Source organism: Odontesthes bonariensis, chromosome 14 (genome assembly GCF_027942865.1).
Source record: "Odontesthes bonariensis isolate fOdoBon6 chromosome 14, fOdoBon6.hap1, whole genome shotgun sequence".
Lineage (NCBI taxonomy): Eukaryota > Metazoa > Chordata > Actinopteri > Atheriniformes > Atherinopsidae > Odontesthes > Odontesthes bonariensis.
Window position 1 is genome coordinate 1,248,419 of NC_134519.1, and position 21,582 is coordinate 1,270,000.

Consider the following 21,582-nt stretch of genomic DNA (forward strand, 5'->3'; position numbering starts at 1 on the left):
GGTCAGAAACACACACACATAACTTTGTATAACTTTATAAGCACTTTGGGGTTTGACGTGAACTGAAGACGCCACAGCAGCACACTTTTCTTTTGTCGTGTTTCCTGTTTCAGCAGCAAAGCTGAAGGATGTGATCTGATGTTTGTTTGTTGTTGTTTGTTGGCTGTGATGTCAGAGGCGTGGCACAGCGATGACCTGGGTCAGGTGGCTGTGGAAGAGCAGAGCCTGGAGATGCAGAGCTGTGCCACCAAACTGTCCACTATCAGAGACGTTCTGCTCAGGAGACACATGAAGGTGGCCTTCTTTGGCAGGTGAGAGCAGGAACAGGAAGGGAAACACCTCAAATTTAACCAACAAACACAAATATTTCCTTTTAAAATGTTGTGAAATGATTGTAAACATGAGCAATTTGAAAACTTAAAAAGAAGAAACTAACGTTTAACTTTTTCTTTTACAACCCAAAAGAAAAGAACAAAAAAAAATCAACAAAACATATGTGCAAATGCTACATTTTCTTTTTTTGGGGGGCTTTTTATGCCTTCATTATATAGGACAGTGAAGAGAGAGGGGGAATAACACGCAGCAAAGGGCCGTCCAATGTGGGATTTGAACCGGGGCCAGCTGCACAAGGACTATAGCCTCTGTACATGGGGCATCTGCTGTACCCACTACGCCACAGACTGCCCCAAATGCTACATTTTCTTTGATTTTTATTTGACTACAGACAGTAGATGCCAAATTCCTGCAAAATATGCGGGAAAAGTTGCAGTGGGAGTAGAAACTTGATGTTCCTGTGACACAATACAAAGAAAACAGCCAGGACTGAGAACCTTCTCCCACTTTGTAACGTTTCCTTCTCCCACTCTGTGACGTTTCCTTCTCCCACTCTGTAACGTTTCCTTCTCCCACTCTGTAACGTTTCCTTCTCCCGCTCTGTAACGTTTCCTTCTCCCGCTCTGTGACGTTTCCTTCTCCCGCTCTGTAACGTTTCCTTCTCCCGCTCTGTAACGTTTCCTTCTCCCACTCTGTAACGTTTCCTTCTCCCGCTCTGTAACGTTTCCTTCTCCCACTCTGTAACGCTTCCTTCTCCCGCTCTGTAACGTTTCCTTCTCCCACTCTGTGACGTTTCCTTCTCCCACTCTGTAACGTTTCAGTCTCCCACTCTGTAACGTTTCCTTCTCCCGCTCTGTAACGTTTCCTTCTCCCACTCTGTAACGTTTCCTTCTCCCGCTCTGTAACGTTTCCTTCTCCCACTCTGTGACGTTTCCTTCTCCCACTCTGTGACGTTTCCTTCTCCCACTCTGTGACGTTTCCTTCTCCCGCTCTGTAACGTTTCCTTCTCCCACTCTGTGACGTTTCCTTCTCCCGCTCTGTAACGTTTCCTTCTCCCGCTCTGTAACGTTTCCTTCTCCCACTCTGTGACGTTTCCTTCTCCCACTCTGTGACGTCTCCTTCTCCCACTCTGTAACGTTTCCTTCTCCCACTCTGTAACGTTTCCTTCTCCCACCACTTGGAGACGTTCTGACAGTGAGGACACCAGGTGATGCAGAGTTCCAGCTGTTATTTTGTCCCATTCGTCCTGAAAACAGGTCTTCAGGTGTGCAGCAGCACGGGGGGATGGTTGTTTCAGAGTTTGGGGACAGGTCAGGACTTCAGGCGGACCCTGTTCTTCCTCAGCAGTGCCTTTGGAACGTGTGCAGAATGTGCTTTTACATGGTCTGCTTGAACAATGCACGGACGTCCCTGGAATCTTGCATATGTTGCTGTAAAATCTCAGTGAACTTTTCTGCATCAATGCTGCCATCACAGAAGTGGAAATGAGCTTGGCCGAGGGCCCTGATCCAACCCCATATCATCCCACTACAAGTGCTACAAGTGACACAAGTGACACAAGTGACACAAGTGACACAAGTGACACAAGTGACACAAGTGACGATACTTAGGAAGGTTTAAAACTTTCTACAGTGGTTTTCTTGGTTAATTTGAAAACTTTCAGACCTGCAGACTGCATGAGGGCTGAAGGGTGTTGAAGACAATGAAAAGTGGTACAAGATTTCAGCACATTTTGACAACAACAGTCACCTCCTCATCTGATGTGACAGATTGGACAGTTTTTGACAGCCTGTTTTCAAGAGGAAACGCCCATGTTACCACCTGCTGTTGAAAACACCTTTAGACAGAAGCAGGCACAGAAACTCCACCTCCACAAATGCAGATGATGAGTTTGAAAAACTTAAATTAATAAATTATCTTTCATAACCCCAAATCAGAAATAGTTGGAAAGACAGGATTAAAAACCAAAAATAAATACAGTGATTCCTACATCTTCTTAGGCTTTTATTTTGATACAGACAGTATTAAACTAAGATATTTTGTAAGTTATTAAGAAACATCCATGACAGAGAGGCAGGGCCGGCCCAAGCCTTTATGGGGCCTAAAGCAGAATTTCATTTGTGGCCCCCCTACCACCACCTCAGCTCCAGATGCCTCATTATTCCATAGGCCACACTGTTATGTGTGTAACGGACCCACAGTCATTAGCATTATTTGTAATCATCTTACATTATACAGGTGTCATTCTTGTTTTTAACCTTAAAGGGATAGCAAACTCAGAAATATGGTTTAATTAACTTCTACATAAAGAATGATGTATAAGTATGGCTCATTAATTTAACTATTTGAAAGTAACATCAGCAGGCTGGAGACTGCATTTATAGTAAACACGTTAAATAGTTTATTTTCTTTCAGATGTGCATTGGTGTGCAAAATGTTCAAACTCCAAATACAAAATAGAATCAAATGACATTCACATTATCTTACAGAAAAATAAAGTTGTAATCAAAATGAAATACTTAAATAATAAATACAATACTTAAATAATTTTGCCCAACGGTGGCAGCAGCCAACAGGAGACATAAATTAACCTTGTATTAGTATTTTGTCAAAAAAAATTTTTTTTTCTGTTGTGATACAATTTCGTGTAAATTATTCAATGTTATTTTAATTTCATGTATATATTTACTTTTTTATCACAACGTCTCGGTGCTCTCTGGGGCCCCCTGGTGGCGTGGGGGCCCTAATCGACCGCGTAGTTGGCATATGCCTTGGGCCGGCTCTGCAGAGAGGCCAAATTCCTGCAAAATATGTGGGAAAAGTTTCAGTGCAAGTAGAAACTTGGTGTTGCACATTTCAGGCCTGTGACAAATTCCAATGAAAAAAGGCAGCACAGTAAATCTTTTTGTAATGTTTCCTTCTCCCAACACTTCTGACATATTCTCTGAGATGTGAAACCTCAGTGAGCTTTTCTGCATTAATGCTGCCATCACAGAAGTGGAAATGAGCTTTGCCGAGGGCCCTGATCCAAGCCCATCCCATCCCAGAGCCTGGCTGCAGGGACTGGTTGCTGACAGCAGGCTGGATGCTCCTTTGGCTCTTTGCTCCTCAGAGACTCAGCCTGTCATGGAGGCTGCTTTAGGACCAGATCATGGTCACCATCAGCTGTTTACAGTAACATCATTAAATATTGTACCTACGTAGTTACCCAATATTTCTCCTGTCCCAACCTTTTAGGAATGTTTTGCAAACTGACATGTTAAAATTTAACTATATTGACAAACTGAGATGTTGAAATTGAAGTATGTTGACAAGCTAAACTGAATAAGACTGAATAAGTATTAATCTCTAAAGGGAATTTATTTGGAAAACTGGGAACACAAAACATAACAAAACATGAAATATATCAGGTTCATACTGTGCAATGAAATTAAAGTGAAACTAAATCTAAGAATCACTGTGTATATTTCTAACTGCAGTGTTCAAACAGATCACATTGGTTTCTGATTAGGGTTCTTTATTATGATCCTTTTATACTTTGGCCGGTTTGTTAAACAGGCATTAAGCTGCTCTCAATGTGGCATTAGTGTCTTCAACAGTTCTCAAGGAGTTGGCTTTGATTAAGTGATTTCTGTTAGAAGCTGAAGCATCTTTCTTATTTGCGCTGTCAAAACCAGCTGAACAATAAGACTCATCATCTGTAATTGAACCATGAAGTCGTAAAAAAGGAGTCAGAGCCTTGAGAGGAAGTGTTGTCAGCTCTGATTCCAGCGTCAGCTCAGTGTTGGGCTGCTGATAAACTCTGAGGCTCAGAGCGGATAACAGGCGTCCTCTCAGCTCAGACCTGAACAAACTGTGAGCTCAGATAAACTTATCAGAGGGCAAACTGCGGCTGCAGCTTCTGGCTCAAACAGAGAATCAACCGTCACTCCGTCCAGGAAACGTGCCGCGGAAGAGTCGACTTCTGACAGCGTTTCTGTGGAAACGGATGATGTAATGACAGTCACATGATGCCATGAGTTTAAGGGAAATTAAACAAAATATTGATTAGCTTCATTTTTAGACTGATGAACATATTCCTGCCTCTCAGAGTTTTATTTGTAGATCATCTGAGTGAGTTTCTGTTGCAACAGCAGCACCCAGCGATGGTCTTTAATGATAATAATAAAAACTTTATTCATCCTCTTTAGCACAATAAGAAGCCAGAGCGACAGCTAAGTCCTCAGAACTCATCCTGCTCGACCTATCGGCTGCGTTTAAAACTGTCAACCACAGAATCCTTCTGTCCGAACTCTCCAGCGTGGGCATCACAGGGAGAGCACACTCCTGGTTTATATCATTCCTCACTGGTCGGTCATTAAAAGTATCCTGGCTTGGTCTCACTTCTGCAGCGCACCACCTCACCACAGGGGTCCCCCAAGGTTCAGTACTGGGACCTCTTCTCTTTGCCATATCCACCACCTCACTGGGCCAGATCATCCCATCACATGGCTTCTCATACCAAAGTTATGCCTACAGAGTCCTTAATGGAACGGCTCCCATCTACCTGAATGCTCTCTCAAAGTCTTACGTCACAACTCGGTCACTCCGGTCGTCACAAGATTGTCATCCAGCAGTGCCTATACCAGGCTGAAGACCATCCGGACTCTGTTCATGTGTCGTTCCACGATGGTGGAATGACCTACCAAGCGCTACCAGAACAGGGGCGTCCCTGAATATCTTCAAGAAACTCTTACAGACCCAGCTCTTCAGAGAGCATCTCCTGTCCTGTACTGACTCTGAACTTCCCTCTATGTCTGCTCTCTATCTCTGTCACCTCTGACAGTCTGGTGGTTTCCTTCTATGTAGCTTATTGTTAGCTTTGATGTTAGCTGTAATGTTATATCCTCAGTTGTAAGTCCCTTTGGATAAAAGCGTCTGCTGAATGCAGAAACATCAACATAAACATAAACATAATAAGCACCAGTTAAAGGATCAAAAAGAATTTGCTGTGGTTGTTGTCAGGTTTAAATGTTTTTAGTTAAAGCTCCTTATGATCTGATGCCAAACTGTAAAAAAAACCCGACTGTTTTCATTTTCTTTGATCTGTTTAAGTAAATTTGTTTTCCTTTTTGTTAGATTTCATTAATAGTACTGAGGAATAGTCCTGATCAGCCCTCAGTTTAGGTTCGGGCCTTGTATTTAGTTTTGCCGTGCTATGCCACCTTTCCCCTCAGTCTTTCTCCTGCCATCAGCTTCACTTCCCTCACCAATCAGCCTTTAGTCTCCCGGTTTGTCCATGATCCTCACCTGAAGAAATGAAGTTAAGTACCTTTTCTAGTATTCCAAGCCATGGTCATGCTGTTTTTTGAAAGAATCCTTATCCTTCCTCGCACCCAACCTACCTGACAGAAACATGTTCCAACATGAACATAAACCCAGAATCTGAGTCAGAACCAGAGTTAGTTCAGTTCTGAGCAGCTTTAAAGAGAATATCTGCAGATGTTTCCATGGTAACAGCTGCAGAGATTCACTGAAACATGTTCCAACATGAACATAAACCCAGAATCTGAGACAGAACCAGAGTTAGTTCAGTTCTGAGCAGCTTTAAAGTGAATATCTGCAGATGTTTCCATGGTAACAGCTGCAGAGATTCACTGAAACATGTTCCAACATGAACATAAACCCAGAATCTGAGGCAGAACCAGAGTTAGTTCAGTTGTGAGCAGCTTTAAAGTGAATATCTGCAGATGTTTCCATGGTAACAGCTGCAGAGATTCACTGAAACATGTTCCAACATGAACATAAACCCAGAATCTGAGGCAGAACCAGAGTTAGTTCAGTTGTGAGCAGCTTTAAAGTGAATATCTGCAGATGTTTCCATGGTAACAGCTGCAGAGATTCACTGAAACATGTTCCAACATGAACATAAACCCAGAATCTGAGGCAGAACCAGAGTTAGTTCAGTTCTGAGCAGCTTTAAAGTGAAATATCTGCTCTGAGCTCCTTTATCCTCCAACTCAGACTGGACTGAAAATGAGTGAAAAAGCAGAAAATGTCCAAAGAAAACCTTAAAGATCTCTATTTTTGTTGTTGTTCATCAGGACCAGTAATGGGAAGAGCACCGTGATCAACGCCATGCTGAGGGACCGCGTGCTGCCCAGCGGTATCGGCCACACCACCAACTGCTTCCTGAGCGTGGAAGGGACGGACAGAGACGAGGCCTACCTGACCACCGAGGCGTCCAACGAGAGGCGGAGCGTCAGTGTAGGGCTCGCTGTGACTCTGTGGTGATTCTGTGGTGACTCTGTGGTGACTCTGTGGTGACTCTGTGGTAGAGCTGTCCACGACCAAGGATCTTGTTGGTCGACCAGTGGTCGTCATTTACTCCGATTAATCGACTAATCGAAATCGAAAAAACCCGACGTTAGTGACCATTGGCTGACAAGCAGAATTTTACAAGCGCACAAGCCGGGTGCTTCAAGTCTGCCCTCTCTTTACACGAGTGACTCTGACTCTGTGGTGACTCTGTGGTGACTCTGTGGTGACTCTGACTCTGCGGTGACTCTGTGGTGACTCTGTGGTGACTCTGTGGTGACTCTGCGGTGACTCTGAGGTGACTCTGAGGTGACTCTGACTCTGCGGTGACTCTGTGGTGACTCTGTGGTGACTCTGTGGTGACTCTGTGGTGACTCTGCGGTGACTCTGAGGTGACTCTGACTCTGCGGTGACTCTGCGGTGACTCTGACTCTGCGGTGACTCTGTGGTGACTCTGTGGTGACTCTGTGGTGACTCTGTGGTGACTCTGCGGTGACTCTGACTCTGCGGTGACTCTGTGGTGACTCTGTGGTGACTCTGTGGTGACTGTGGTGACTCTGCGGTGACTCTGACTCTGTGGTGACTCTGTGGTGACTCTGTGGTGACTCTGCGGTGACTCTGACTCTGCGGTGACTCTGACTCTGCGGTGACTCTGTGGTGACTCTGCGGTGACTCTGTGGTGACTCTGCGGTGACTCTGCGGTGACTCTGACTCTGCGGTGACTCTGCGGTGACTCTGTGGTGACTCTGTGGTGACTCTGCGGTGACTCTGCGGTGACTCTGACTCTGCGGTGACTCTGCGGTGACTCTGTGGTGACTCTGTGGTGACTCTGTGGTGACTCTGTGGTGACTCTGTGGTGACTCTGCGGTGACTCTGACTCTGCGGTGACTCTGCGGTGACTCTGTGGTGACTCTGTGGTGACTCTGCGGTGACTCTGACTCTGTGGTGACTCTGCGGTGACTCTGTGGTGACTCTGTGGTGACTCTGCGGTGACTCTGACTCTGTGGTGACTCTGTGGTGACTCTGTGGTGACTCTGTGGTGACTCTGCGGTGATTCTGTGGTGACTCTGTGGTGACTCTGTGGTGACTCTGCGGTGACTCTGAGGTGACTCTGAGGTGACTTTGACTCTGCGGTGACTCTGTGGTGACTCTGTGGTGACTCTGTGGTGACTCTGCGGTGACTCTGAGGTGACTCTGACTCTGCGGTGACTCTGTGGTGACTCTGACTCTGCGGTGACTCTGTGGTGACTCTGTGGTGACTCTGTGGTGACTCTGCGGTGACTCTGACTCTGCGGTGACTCTGTGGTGACTCTGTGGTGACTCTGTGGTGACTGTGGTGACTCTGCGGTGACTCTGACTCTGTGGTGACTCTGTGGTGACTCTGTGGTGACTCTGCGGTGACTCTGACTCTGCGGTGACTCTGACTCTGCGGTGACTCTGTGGTGACTCTGCGGTGACTCTGTGGTGACTCTGCGGTGACTCTGCGGTGACTCTGACTCTGTGGTGACTCTGCGGTGACTCTGTGGTGACTCTGTGGTGACTCTGCGGTGACTCTGACTCTGTGGTAACTCTGCGGTGACTCTGTGGTGACTCTGTGGTGACTCTGCGGTGACTCTGACTCTGCGGTGACTCTGTGGTGACTCTGTGGTGATTCTGTGGTGACTCTGCGGTGACTCTGTGGTGACTCTGTGGTGACTCTGTGGTGATTCTGTGGTGACTCTGCGGTGACTCTGTGGTGACTCTGTGGTGACTCTGCGGTGACTCTGACTCTGCGGTGACTCTGCGGTGACTCTGTGGTGATTCTGTGGTGACTCTGCGGTGACTCTGTGGTGACTCTGTGGTGACTCTGTGGTGATTCTGTGGTGACTCTGCGGTGACTCTGCGGTGACTCTGTGGTGACTCTGTGGTGACTCTGTGGTGACTCTGCGGTGACTCTGCGGTGACTCTGTGGTGACTCTGTGGTGACTCTGTGGTGACTCTGCGGTGACTCTGACTCTGCGGTGACTCTGTGGTGACTCTGTGGTGACTCTGCGGTGACTCTGTGGTGACTCTGTGGTGACTCTGCGGTGACTCTGCGGTGACTCTGACTCTGCGGTGACTCTGTGGTGACTCTGTGGTGACTCTGTGGTGACTCTGTGGTGACTCTGCGGTGACTCTGTGGTGACTCTGTGGTGACTCTGCGGTGACTGCGGTGACTGACTCTGCGGTGACTCTGTGGTGACTCTGTGGTGACTCTGACTCTGCGGTGACTCTGACTCTGCTGTGATTCTGTGGTGACTCTGACTCTGTGGTGACTCTGACTCTGCGGTGACTCTGTGGTGACTCTGACTCTGCGGTGACTCTGCGGTGACTCTGAGGTGACTCTGTGGTGACTCTGTGGTGACTGTGGTGACTGTGGTGACTCTGTGGTGACTCTGTGGGGTATCTGACTCTGTGGTGACTCTGTGGTGTATCTGACTCTGTGGTGACTCTGTGGTGACTCTGTGGGGTATCTGACTCTGTGGTGACTCTGTGGGGTATCTGACTCTGTGGTGACTCTGTGGTGTATCTGACTCTGTGGTGACTCTGTGGTGTATCTGACTCTGTGGTGTATCTGACTCTGTGGTGACTCTGTGGTGACTCTGTGGTGTATCTGACTCTGTGGTGACTCTGTGGTGTATCTGACTCTGTGGTGACTCTGTGGTGTATCTGACTCTGTGGTGACTCTGTGGTGACTCTGTGGTGACTGTGGTGTATCTGACTCTGTGGTGTATCTGACTCTGTGGTGTATCTGACTCTGTGGTGACTCTGTGGTGACTCTGTGGTGTATCTGACTCTGTGGTGACTCGGTGGTGTGTCTGACTCTGTGGTGACTCTGTGGTGACTCTGTGGTGTATCTGACTCTGTGGTGTATCTGACTCTGTGGTGACTCTGACTCTGCTGTGACTCTGTGGTGACTCTGACTCTGTGGTGACTCTGACTCTGTGGTGACTCTGACTCTGCGGTGACTCTGTGGTGACTCTGTGGTGACTCTGCTGGTGAGAACCAGCTGAGATGTAACTCCTCCCTCCTCAGACGGTGAACCAGCTGGCTCATGCGCTCCACATGGACCCCACGCTGGACTCCGGCAGCCTGGTCCAAGTGTTCTGGCCGAAGAGTCGCTGCGCGCTGCTGAGGGACGACCTGGTGCTCATGGACAGGTAACACCCCTGCAGGAGTGTTAGTTCAAATGTCCTCCCTCCTCCAACTGCCCCTGAGTTAGTCAGTGACCCCTGACCTGTTCCTCTGACCTGTTACCTGTGACCTCTGACCCATTACCTCTGACCTGTTACCAGTCCGGGAACGGACGTCACTCTGGAGTTGGACAGCTGGATCGATAAGTTCTGTTTGGATGCAGATGTGTTTGTTCTGGTGGGAAACGCAGAGTCGACGCTGATGAACACGGTGAGGAAACGTCATGTCTGACCTTACCTGTGGGCGTGTTGACCTGTGGGCGTGTTGACCTGTGGGCGTGTTTACCTGTGGGCGTGTTTACCTGTGGGCATGTTCACCTGTGGGCGTGTTTACCTGTGGGCGTGTTTACCTGTAGGCGTGTTTACCTGTGGGCGTGTTTACCTGTAGGCGTGTTTACCTGTGGGCGTGTTTACCTGTGGGCATGTTCACCTGTGGGCGTGTTTACCTGTGGGCGTGTTTACCTGTGGGCATGTTTACCTGTGGGCGTGTTGACCTGTGGGCGTGTTGACCTGTGGGCATGTTTACCTGTGGGCGTGTTGACCTGTGGGCGTGTTGACCTGTGGGCATGTTCACCTGTGGGCGTGTTTACCTGTAGGCATGTTTACCTGTGGGCGTGTTTACCTGTAGGCGTGTTTACCTGTGGGCGTGTTTACCTGTGGGCCTGTTTACCTGTAGGCGTGTTGACCTGTGGGCGTGTTGACCTGTGGGCATGTTCACCTGTGGGCGTGTTGACCTGTGGGCGTGTTGACCTGTGGGCATGTTCACCTGTGGGCGTGTTGACCTGTGGGCGTGTTGACCTGTGGGCATGTTTACCTGTGGGCGTGTTGACCTGTGGGCGTGTTGACCTGTGGGCGTGTTTACCTGTGGGCGTGTTGACCTGTGGGCATGTTTACCTGTGGGCGTGTTGACCTGTGGGCGTGTTGACCTGTGGGCGTGTTTATCTGTGGGCATGTTTACCTGTGGGCGTGTTGACCTGTGGGCGTGTTGACCTGTGGGCATGTTGACCTGTGGGCGTGTTTACCTGTGGGGGTGTTGACCTGTGGGCGTGTTGACCTGTGGGCCTGTTGACCTGTGGGCGTGTTTACCTGTGGGCGTGTTGACCTGTGGGCGTGTTTACCTGTGGGCGTGTTTACCTGTGGGCATGTTTACCTGTGGGCCTGTTGACCTGTGGGCATGTTGACCTGTGGGCGTGTTGACCTGTGGGCGTGTTTACCTGTGGGCATGTTTACCTGTGGGCCTGTTGACCTGTGGGCATGTTTACCTGTGGGCGTGTTGACCTGTGGGCGTGTTGACCTGTGGGCGTGTTGAGCTGTAGGCGTGTTGACCTGTGGGCGTGTTGACCTGTGGGTGTGTTGACCTGTGGGCGTGTTGACCTGTGGGCGTGTTGACCTGTGGGCGTGTTTACCTGTAGGCTTGTTTACCTGTGGGCGTGTTGACCTGTGGGCGTGTTTACCTGTAGGCTTGTTTACCTGTGGGCGTGTTTACCTGTAGGCTTGTTTACCTGTGGGCGTGTTTACCTGTAGGCTTGTTTACCTGTGGGCGTGTTGACCTGTGGGCGTGTTGACCTGTGGGCGTCTTGACCTGTGGGCGGGTTGACCTGTGGGCGTGTTGACCTGTGGGCGTGTTGAGCTGTAGGCGTGTTTACCTGTGGGCGTGTTGACCTGTGGGCGTGTTGACCTGTGGGCGTGTTGAGCTGTAGGCGTGTTTACCTGTGGGCGTGTTGACCTGTGGGCGTGTTGACCTGTGGGTGTGTTGACCTGTGGGCGTGTTTACCTGTGGGCGTGTTGACCTGTGGGCGTGTTGACCTGTAGGCGTGTTTACCTGTGGGCGTGTTGACCTGTGGGCGTGTTTACCTGTAGGCGTGTTTACCTGTGGGCATGTTTACCTGTAGGCGTGTTGACCTGTGGGCGTGTTGACCTGTGGGCGTGTTGACCTGTGGGCGTGTTGACCTGTGGGCGTGTTGACCTGTGGGCCTGTTTACCTGTGGGCGTGTTTACCTGTGGGCCTGTTTACCTGTAGGCGTGTTTACCTGTGGGCCTGTTTACCTGTGGGCGTGTTTACCTGTGGGCCTGTTTACCTGTAGGCGTGTTTACCTGTGGGCCTGTTTACCTGTAGGCGTGTTTACCTGTGGGCGTGTTTACCTGTGGGCGTGTTTATCTGTTGGCGTGTTGATCTGTTGGCGTGTTTACCTGTGGGCCTGTTTACCTGTAGGCGTGTTTACCTGTGGGCGTGTTTACCTGTGGGCGTGTTTATCTGTTGGCGTGTTGATCTGTGGGCGTGTTTACCTGTGGGCCTGTTTACCTGTAGGCGTGTTTACCTGTGGGCCTGTTTACCTGTAGGCGTGTTTACCTGTGGGCCTGTTTACCTGTAGGCGTGTTTACCTGTGGGCGTGTTTACCTGTGGACGTGTTGATCTGTTGGCGTGTTTACCTGTGGGCCTGTTTACCTGTGGGCGTGTTGATCTGTTGGCGTGTTTACCTGTGGGCGTGTTTACCTGAAACTATGTTTCATCGTTTCATTCCGTCTGCAGGAGAAACTTTTCTTCCACAAAGTCAGTGAGAGAATCTCCAAACCGAACATCTTCATCCTGCATAACCGCTGGGACGCCTCGGTGATGGAGCCGGACTACATCGAGGAGGTGGGCTTCTTCTGATTGGCTGACAGGTGTTACATCACGCATGGCCATCGGACACATGCTAACAGATGTTATCGCCCTGCTGTCCAGGTGAGGAAGCAGCACCTGGACCGCTGCGTCAGCTTCTTGGCCGAGGAGCTGCGGGTGGTCCGCCTGGACGAGGCTGCAGGGAGGATCTTCTTCATCTCGGCCAAAGAGGTCCTGAGCTCCAGGATGCAGCGAGCTCAGGGCATGCCTGAGACAGGTGAGACAGGTGAGACAGGTGAGGGCCAGCCAGAGGAGGCTCCACTTCATCGCCCACAGAGATCCTTCCAGAAGTCCAATACAAACATGCAGCAGCAAGGAAACTGTGACCTCACATAGATGGATAAAACTAAGATTTCATCAACTGACTTTGTTTAAAAGATGGATTTATTTTAATTTTAACTTAAAAAGAAAATAAAATAAATAAAAATTAAATAAATAAATAATAATAAAAAAAGATGGATTTATTTCATCTTTAAGATTAAAGTCATTTTTCAGGATGTTTTCTATGACGTGCTGGTGTCATGCTGCTCAATCAGCAGATTCCTGGTCTGAAAAGTCACGTGATATGAGCGTGCACATCAGTATCCACAAGCAGATGAACCAAGGACCAAACCAGCAGATTCAGACTTGAAGTATTCCAGGAAAATACCTGATAATGATTTGTACTTTATGAACTGGTTTGTTTGATCTGTCTCTGGTGACGCTGTAGTTTTTACATTTAAATAACTTACGATCGTTCCTGTTTTAATTTGGATCTATGATGGCTTTTATACTGGTGACAACAAGTGTTTTTATGTATAGATCCTATTTTCTGTACTTATACCACATATAATACTGGGCCTGCTGGTCAGGCTGTACTATACTACATATATACTATATAGATAATATATAATCCGGTACTATATTCAACTCACTGTTACTTAAACAGACCTTCATGTCTGATTTTGTGTGTTTTTATGCTGCTAGATGTTTTTCACAGTTACATTTTTCTATGTGTATTTCTTTTGTGTTTGATAAATCGTGTGTTGTAATGGATTATGGGTATTTAAGATATAAATATAAAATATCTTTGTATATAGAAATCAATCGTCTGAAGAAGGGCCCGGTGCTCAAAATGCGCTCAGGTCCAAAGATAACAACTTCAGTTTGTCTGAATTTAGAAGCAGACAGTTCTGAGTCATCCAGGTCTTTATGTCTTTAAGACATGCTTGTAGTCTGACCAACCTATTGGGTTCATCTGGTTTTATAGATAAGTACAGCTGAGTATCATCAGCATAGCAACGGAAATTTATGCCATGCTGTCTAATAATGTTACCTAATGGAAGCATGTATAAAGTAAAAAGAATCGGTCCAAGCACAGAACCCTGGGGAACTCCATGACTTACTCTGGTGTGTGAGGAAGATTCTTCATTTACAAGAACAAACTGAAATCTATCAGATAAATATGATTTAAACCAGCCTAAAGCAGTTCCTTTAATCCCAATAACACCTCAATAACAACATGTGATATTTCATAAAACTCAATAAAACATATTTTTAGAATGATCTTTCTTATTTTTTTTATTATTTTTTTTTAATATATATATATATATATATATATATATATATTATCTATTTATTTGAATAGGGACAATGCACATTAATGAACATCAGTATAAAAACAAATGTAAATATGCCGGATTATAGCTACTAAGCTAGTTTTCATCCGTAGTCCCTAGGCAGGCAAATACACAAGAAAGAAAATACATAAGAAAGAAAATATAATATACAATATGTTACAGTTACACTTTATACACCACCCCAGAATACTCTTTCTATGTTGTGTTTCAGGGCCACCGTACCACAGCGTTCAGCATTACTCAGTCACATATTTTACCAAAACTATTGACAGCTTCTGTTGTGTGTGAACGGTTACGACTGTTGCTGAAACAAGATATTATCCAATCAGAGAAGACCTCAGCCACTGGCCCCGTTTCCCGAATGTTAACTGAGTTTGAGACCCTCACATCATGTGCACGTGTCTGGTTTTCACAGGCATTACCTTCAAGTTGGACAAAGTCGGCTCTGCTCTGGGATCCGTCTGCGCTGAGCCTGAACTTTCCTTTTCCACCTGCAGGTGGCGCTCTGGCTGAAGGTTTCCATGAGAGGCTGAGGGAGTTCCAGATGTTTGAGAGGACGTTCGAGGTGAGGCCTGCCGGTCAGAGTTGAGTCATGGCTGCTGTTCGCTGCAGAGTTTGGTTTGTGACTAAAGGAGTGTGTCAGCGTTTGGTTCTGATGGGGTTGAACCTCTGTAAAGGAGTGTGTCAGCGTTTGGTTCTGATGGGGTTGAACCTCTGTAAAGGAGTGTGTCAGCGTTTGGTTCTGATGTGGTTGAACCTCTGTAAAGGAGTGTGTCAGCGTTTGGTTCTGATGGGGTTGAACCTCTGTAAAGGAGTGTGTCAGCGTTTGGTTCTGATGGGGTTGAACCTCTGTAAAGGAGTGTGTCAGCGTTTGGTTCTGATGGGGTTGAACCTCTGTAAAGGAGTGTGTCAGCGTTTGGTTCTGATGGGGTTGAACCTTTCTAAAGGAGTGTGTCAGCGTTTGGTTCTGATGGGGTTGAACCTCTGTAAAGGAGTGTGTCAGCGTTTGGTTCTGATGTGGTTGAACCTTTGCTCCTGCAGGAGTTCATCTCTCAGTCTGCGGTCCGGACCAAGTTCGAGCAGCACACGGTGAGAGCGTGGCAGATCACGGAGGCCATCAAAGCCGTCATGGACGCCATTAACATCGCCTCTGCTGACAGGAAGTGAGCCGAACAAATCGATTCACTGTGGCTGTGTTCCAAACCGCCTACTACATACTACATACTTCCATACTATATACTGCATACTGCATACTGCATACTGCATACTGCATACTACATACTGCATACTGCATACTGCATACTGCATACTTCCATACTATATACTGCATACTACATACTTCCATACTATATACTGCATACTGCATACTGCATACTGCATACTACATACTGCATACTGCATACTGCATACTTCTATACTGCATACTGCATACTACATACTGCATACTTCTATACTGCATACTACATACTTCCATACTATATACTGCATACTGCATACTGCATACTGCATACTGCATACTTCCATACTATATACTGCATACTGCATACTGCATACTACATACTGCATACTGCATACTTCCATACTATATACTGCATACTGCATACTGCATACTGCATACTACATACTGCATACTGCATACTTCTATACTGCATACTGCATACTGCATACTACATACTGCATACTTCTATACTGCATACTACATACTTCCATACTATATACTGCATACTTCTATACTATATACTGCATACTTCTATACTGCATACTGCATACTTCCATACTATATACTGCATACTGCATACTGCATACTGCATACTGCATACTGCATACTACATACTGCATACTGCATACTTCTATACTGCATACTGCATACTACATACTGCATACTTCTATACTGCATACTACATACTTCCATACTATATACTGCATACTTCTATACTGCATACTGCATACTTCCATACTATATACTGCATACTGCATACTGCATACTGCATACTGCATACTGCATACTACATACTGCATACTGCATACTGCATACTTCTATACTGCATACTGCATACTACATACTGCATACTTCTATACTGCATACTACATACTTCCACACTATATACTACATACTGCATACTACATACTTCCATACTATATACTGTATACTATATACTTCCATACTACATACGGGATACTACATACTGCATACTACATACTGCATACTGCATACTTCTATACTGCATACTGCAGACTACATACTGCATACTTCTATACTGCATACTACATACTTCCATACTATATACTGCATACTTCTATACTGCATACTACATACTTCCACACTATATACTGCATACTGCATACTACATACTTCCATACTACATACTACATACTGCATACTGCATACTGCATACTACATACTACATACTGCATACTGCATACTTCCATACTACATACTGCATACTGCATACTAAATACTGCATACTGCATACTACATACTACATACTGCATACTGCATACTACATACTGCATACTGCATACTACATACTACATACTCCATACTACATACTGCATACTACATACTACATACTGCATACTGCATACTGCATACTACATACTACATACTACATACTGCATACTGCATACTGCATACTACATACTGCATACTGCATACTGCATACTACATACTACATACTGCATACTGCATACTTCCATACTACATACTGCATAGTGCATACTGCATACTACATACTGCATACTGCATACTGCATAATTCCATACTACATACTGCATACTGCATACTGCATACTGCATACTTCCATACTACATACTACATACTGCATACTGCATACTACATACTGCATACTGCATACTACATACTACATACTACATACTGCATACTGCATACTGCATACTTCCATACTGCATACTGCATACTGCATACTGCATACTGCATACTGCATACTTCCATACTACATACTGCATACTGCATACTGCATACTTCCATACTACATACTACATACTACATACTACATACTACATACTGCATACTGCATACTTCCATACTACATACTACATACTGCATAGCTGCATACTGCATACTGTGGCAGCCGTGGCCTAGTGGTTAGGGAGGTGGATCAGAGGGTTGCAAGTTCAAATCCCGCAAATCCCGTTCAAATCCCGCCATTACCTCTCCCTACACCTCTATCCATGGCTGAGGTGCCCTTGAGCAAGGCACCTAACCCCACAGTGCTCCAAGGGCTGTAACCAATACCCTGTATCTAAATAGCTGTAAGTCGCTTTGGATAAAAAGCGTCAGCTAAGTGTAATGTAAAAAAAAAAAATGCATACTTCCATACTACATACTGCATACTGCATACTACATACTACATACTGCATACTTACATACTACATACTTCCATACTACATACTGCATACTGCATACTACCTACTGCCTACTACATACTGCATACTGCATACTTCCATACTGCATACTGCATACTACATACTGCATACTTCCATACTACATACTGCATACTACATACTACATACTGCATACTGCATTCTACATACTTCCATACTATATACTATATACTATATACTTCCATACTACATACGGGATACTACATACTGCATACTACATACTGCATACTTCCATAATGCATACTACATACTTCCATACTTCCATACTACATACTGCATATTACATACTTCCATACTTCCATACTACATACTACATACTTCCATACTACATACTGCATACTGCATACTACATACTTCCATACTACATACTGCATACAACATACTGCATACTGCATACTGCATACTACATACTCATTGATCAGACAGTATGCAGAGCGTTTACCCACAATGCATTTGGCTCCTGCCTGGGCCGAAATCAGCCGGCCTGAAGCTGATTTCTCTTAAGCTCTAAACTCTGTAAACTTTAGCAACATTTGAAACATTTTCAGGTGAGAAAGTAGTCGTTTAGATCCCCAACGTGTTGAAAACCTGACAAAATACCGGCTGTTTACAATTTTGTTCCCATGAATTCGGCGCTACTAAAGCTAGCCGCAGTGAGCTAACGCACTTCCGGTTATTTTCACAAAATAAAATACCCATTGCCTTTTATCATAGGGAAAGCCATTACCATACAATTGGTGCTTTTGTTTTGAAAACAGGAAGTGAACCTACCCTCATTGTAGCTAGCTTAAAACTGCCGTTTTGACAGGAAATGACGATCGGCGACGTCACGTTACGTTGCATCTTGGGTAGTTTGAGTATGAGTAGTAACCTCATGATGCATACCCAACATTTAGGAGAATCTAGTATGCATCCGGGAAGTTAAAAAAAGTTAAAGTTAGTATGAGGAGTGGGAGAAGTATGTGGTTTCGTACACAGCCTGTGTCTCATCTGAGTGTGTTCCGGTCTGACCTCTGACCTCTGACAGGATCTGTTGCCTGGAGGAGCGTGAGGAGCAGCGGGACCGGCTGGACTTTGTTCGAGGGCAGATAAACCGTCTGACCGACAGCGTCAAAGGGAGGATAAGGACTCTGACTGATGATGTCGCTGCCAAGGTACACAAATCCTCCTGAGAAGGATTACGCTGCAGAGCGAACGCTCGGGTATGGGGTCGGCCTTCAGACAGCAGCTGGTCCTCGTGGTTTATAACCTGTAAATGTGTTCAGCTGGGAGGTGAAAGAGGTAAAGTCTAGTCTCTAAAACAGACTCAACAACACATCAGTGTGAACTTAATGTTGGGCGCTTTGCAGCTCGGTGGTCTCACAGAGAATCATTGTGTAACCAACGAGCTGCTGATCATCCTCTGTGACGGCTGCAGCAGCTGAACTAACAGAAAAAAGACTCTTTGCAGGGCTAAGGTACCCCTTTTAATTCTAGGAATGAAGAAGCAGCGAGAATCTAGCACCGTTCTGGGTGATGGGGCTCTTAGGTGGCCATGACCAACAAGACTATAAAAAAAAGGGGGTAGAGACGAGGTGTCCGTCTGCAGATGGTGGAGACCAAACATGAAGCTGAAAGGCAGAGAATAGACCAGTGAGAGACGGGATTTACCGGGATGTTATGCTCAGAGTTACAGTTAATTATTATTATGACCACAATAAAAGGGAAACCTGGAATCCCACCTTCAAAGAATGGAATCATGCAGGGGCGAGGCTAGGGTATTTTTAGTGGTGCCAAGGCCCCACCGTGAGACAGCTCGGCCCCCCCTGGCTCAGCACATTTTTAAAATATTATAGTATGCAAAAACACATTTTTTTGTTTTGCTCAAAAATGCATTATCTTAGTGACCATTTTATTTATTTTCTAGCATTTGTTTTTATTTTAACTCTTTACTCCCAAAATAAATGTTGAGTTATCTTCAGTATCTGTCTCAGGCTCTCTGTTATCCCTGTCAAGCCACAGTCTTTTGAAATGAAGAGGTCAAAATTGAATGTTGTAGGGGAAAACACTACTCAAAGCAAAACTAATACGGCTCCAAAATTTATAAATGTACTAGTTCGCCTCAATTAGTGAGAAATAAAGTGCCTCTGTGAGCACTGGGGGCTGGGCCCCCCTAAAGACCAGATCCTAAAATCGCCCCTGGAATCATGCATTTATGAATAAACCGTGACCATAAAAAAATACTAATTAATAAATAACTAATAACAAAGTGACAACTGATAGCTGGTTAAGGTTGGGAATGTTATCATTGTTATCTGTTCCCATAAACAGATGAACTACAATCCCAAATCAGAAAAATTAAGACGTATCGATTAATAAGTAATGTTTCATCTCATCAGCTTCGTTTAATTTGTTAATATACATCCGTTCCTACATGATTTACATGATGTTACTGTAAACAGCTGATTGTAACCAGGATCTGGTCCTAAAGCAGCCTCCATGATAAGTCTGTGAGGAGCAGAGATGTTCAGAGGATCTCCAGCTTGTCCACAAATGTGTTTAAAACAGTGTTCCTCAGAGAAAGACTGGAAGGGATCTGCATATTTCTCCCTCTGCAGAGCAGAATATCATGAAAGCATTCAGGGAATCTGGAGGAGTTTCAGTGTAAAGGACGAGGGAGCGAGCCTAAGCTGGACCCCTGTGACCTCTGACCCCTCAGAAAGCTCTGCATCTTTTGTGGAGAAAAAGGAGTCGGATGCGCCGCAGTCAGCCTCTCATGGGGAATTTATTGAACAAACCGTCACAGAGACATGTGCATTTCAGAATGTCCGGAAATTCCCTTTGACCTCAGTTTGTGCCTTTATACCGTTCTGTGTCATACAATACGTACGTGGCTCAAGCCCCAATCTCTCTAAGGTGCCTGGCTTTCGCCATTATCGTAAACAAAGCTCATTCTAACCTTAAACAATATTCATATGAACCGAACAACAAGGCACACAGTGTAATTAGGCCAAATGTCATGACATTTCTCTCCCACATAATCCCCCCTGAAATCACTTACATTCTACATTCTAAATCAAAGGGAACATACTGAATAAATGAAAAGGAATATATATATCCAAATCACATTAAATGATACTGAATTCAACAATCATTTAAATTTTTAACATTGCCATCAAAACTGTCCACTGTTCGCAGTGCATAAGAGCGAAAAACCCACCGGCTGCTACTTTCGGAACTCAAGTTCTTATTCTTGGGAAAACTCTCCTACGGCCCCCCCCCCCCCACTTGGCGACCGACCACTTTACCAAAGGTCGCACTCCGAACAGTTGACTGATACAACTGGCAATGGACATATTAGTGATCAGTTCTGATTGATACCAAACAGAGAATGAATACACAACCATCATCAAATGAATAAATCACAGTTTTGTACCAAGTACAATAAAGAAAATTATGAATGATCAAACAGAACCCTCATTCATCAGCAGCTGATAGAAGCACATGGACAAGGGATTACTGTGGGAAACCTTTGTCCAGCACCACGATCCAGAGTTCCATTCACAGGCTTTACTGTGCAGAGAAGAAGCCTGAAGTTAGCCTGGTGTTAGCCTGGTGTTAGCCTGGTCCAAAGGCGGCGTCCACTTCTCTGGGCATTACACATTGAAACATTTTGTAATTGAAACATTACAAAAAGATTTACTGTGCTGCCTTTTTTCTTTGGAATGTGTCACAGGCCTGAAATGTGGAACACCAAGTTTCTACTTGCACTGAAACTTTTCCCACATATTTTGCAGGAATTTGGCCTCTCTGTCATGAGAGGCCAAATTCTATTAATAACTTACGAAATATCTTAGTTTAACACTGTTTGTATATAAACAAAAGCCTAAGAAGATGTAGGAGTCCCTGTATTTATTTTTGGTTTTTAATCCTGTCTTTCCAACTATTTCTGATTTGGGGTTGTGAAAGATAATTTATTAATTTAAGATTTTCAAACTCATCATTTGCATTTGTGGAGGTGGAGTTTCTGTGCCTGCTTCTGTCTAAAGGTGTTTTCAACAGCAGGTGGTAACAT

The 21,582-nt window shown here is 45.5% G+C and overlaps 1 protein-coding gene across 1 annotated transcript in view; it reads left to right on the forward strand.

The window, feature by feature from the left end:
• The first annotated feature begins 216 nt into the window (after positions 1-216).
• mfn1a (mitofusin 1a) overlaps positions 217-21,582 on the forward strand; it is a 32,680-nt gene continuing 11,314 nt past the window's right edge. Inside the window, exons 1-9 of the mRNA XM_075482132.1 lie at positions 217-311; positions 6,417-6,579; positions 9,685-9,809; positions 9,945-10,053; positions 12,373-12,480; positions 12,568-12,721; positions 14,621-14,688; positions 15,165-15,286; positions 18,556-18,682. Coding sequence (XP_075338247.1) covers positions 232-311; positions 6,417-6,579; positions 9,685-9,809; positions 9,945-10,053; positions 12,373-12,480; positions 12,568-12,721; positions 14,621-14,688; positions 15,165-15,286; positions 18,556-18,682 — 1,056 coding nt within the window. The 5' untranslated portion in view covers positions 217-231. The remainder of the gene's footprint in view (positions 312-6,416; positions 6,580-9,684; positions 9,810-9,944; positions 10,054-12,372; positions 12,481-12,567; positions 12,722-14,620; positions 14,689-15,164; positions 15,287-18,555; positions 18,683-21,582) is intronic.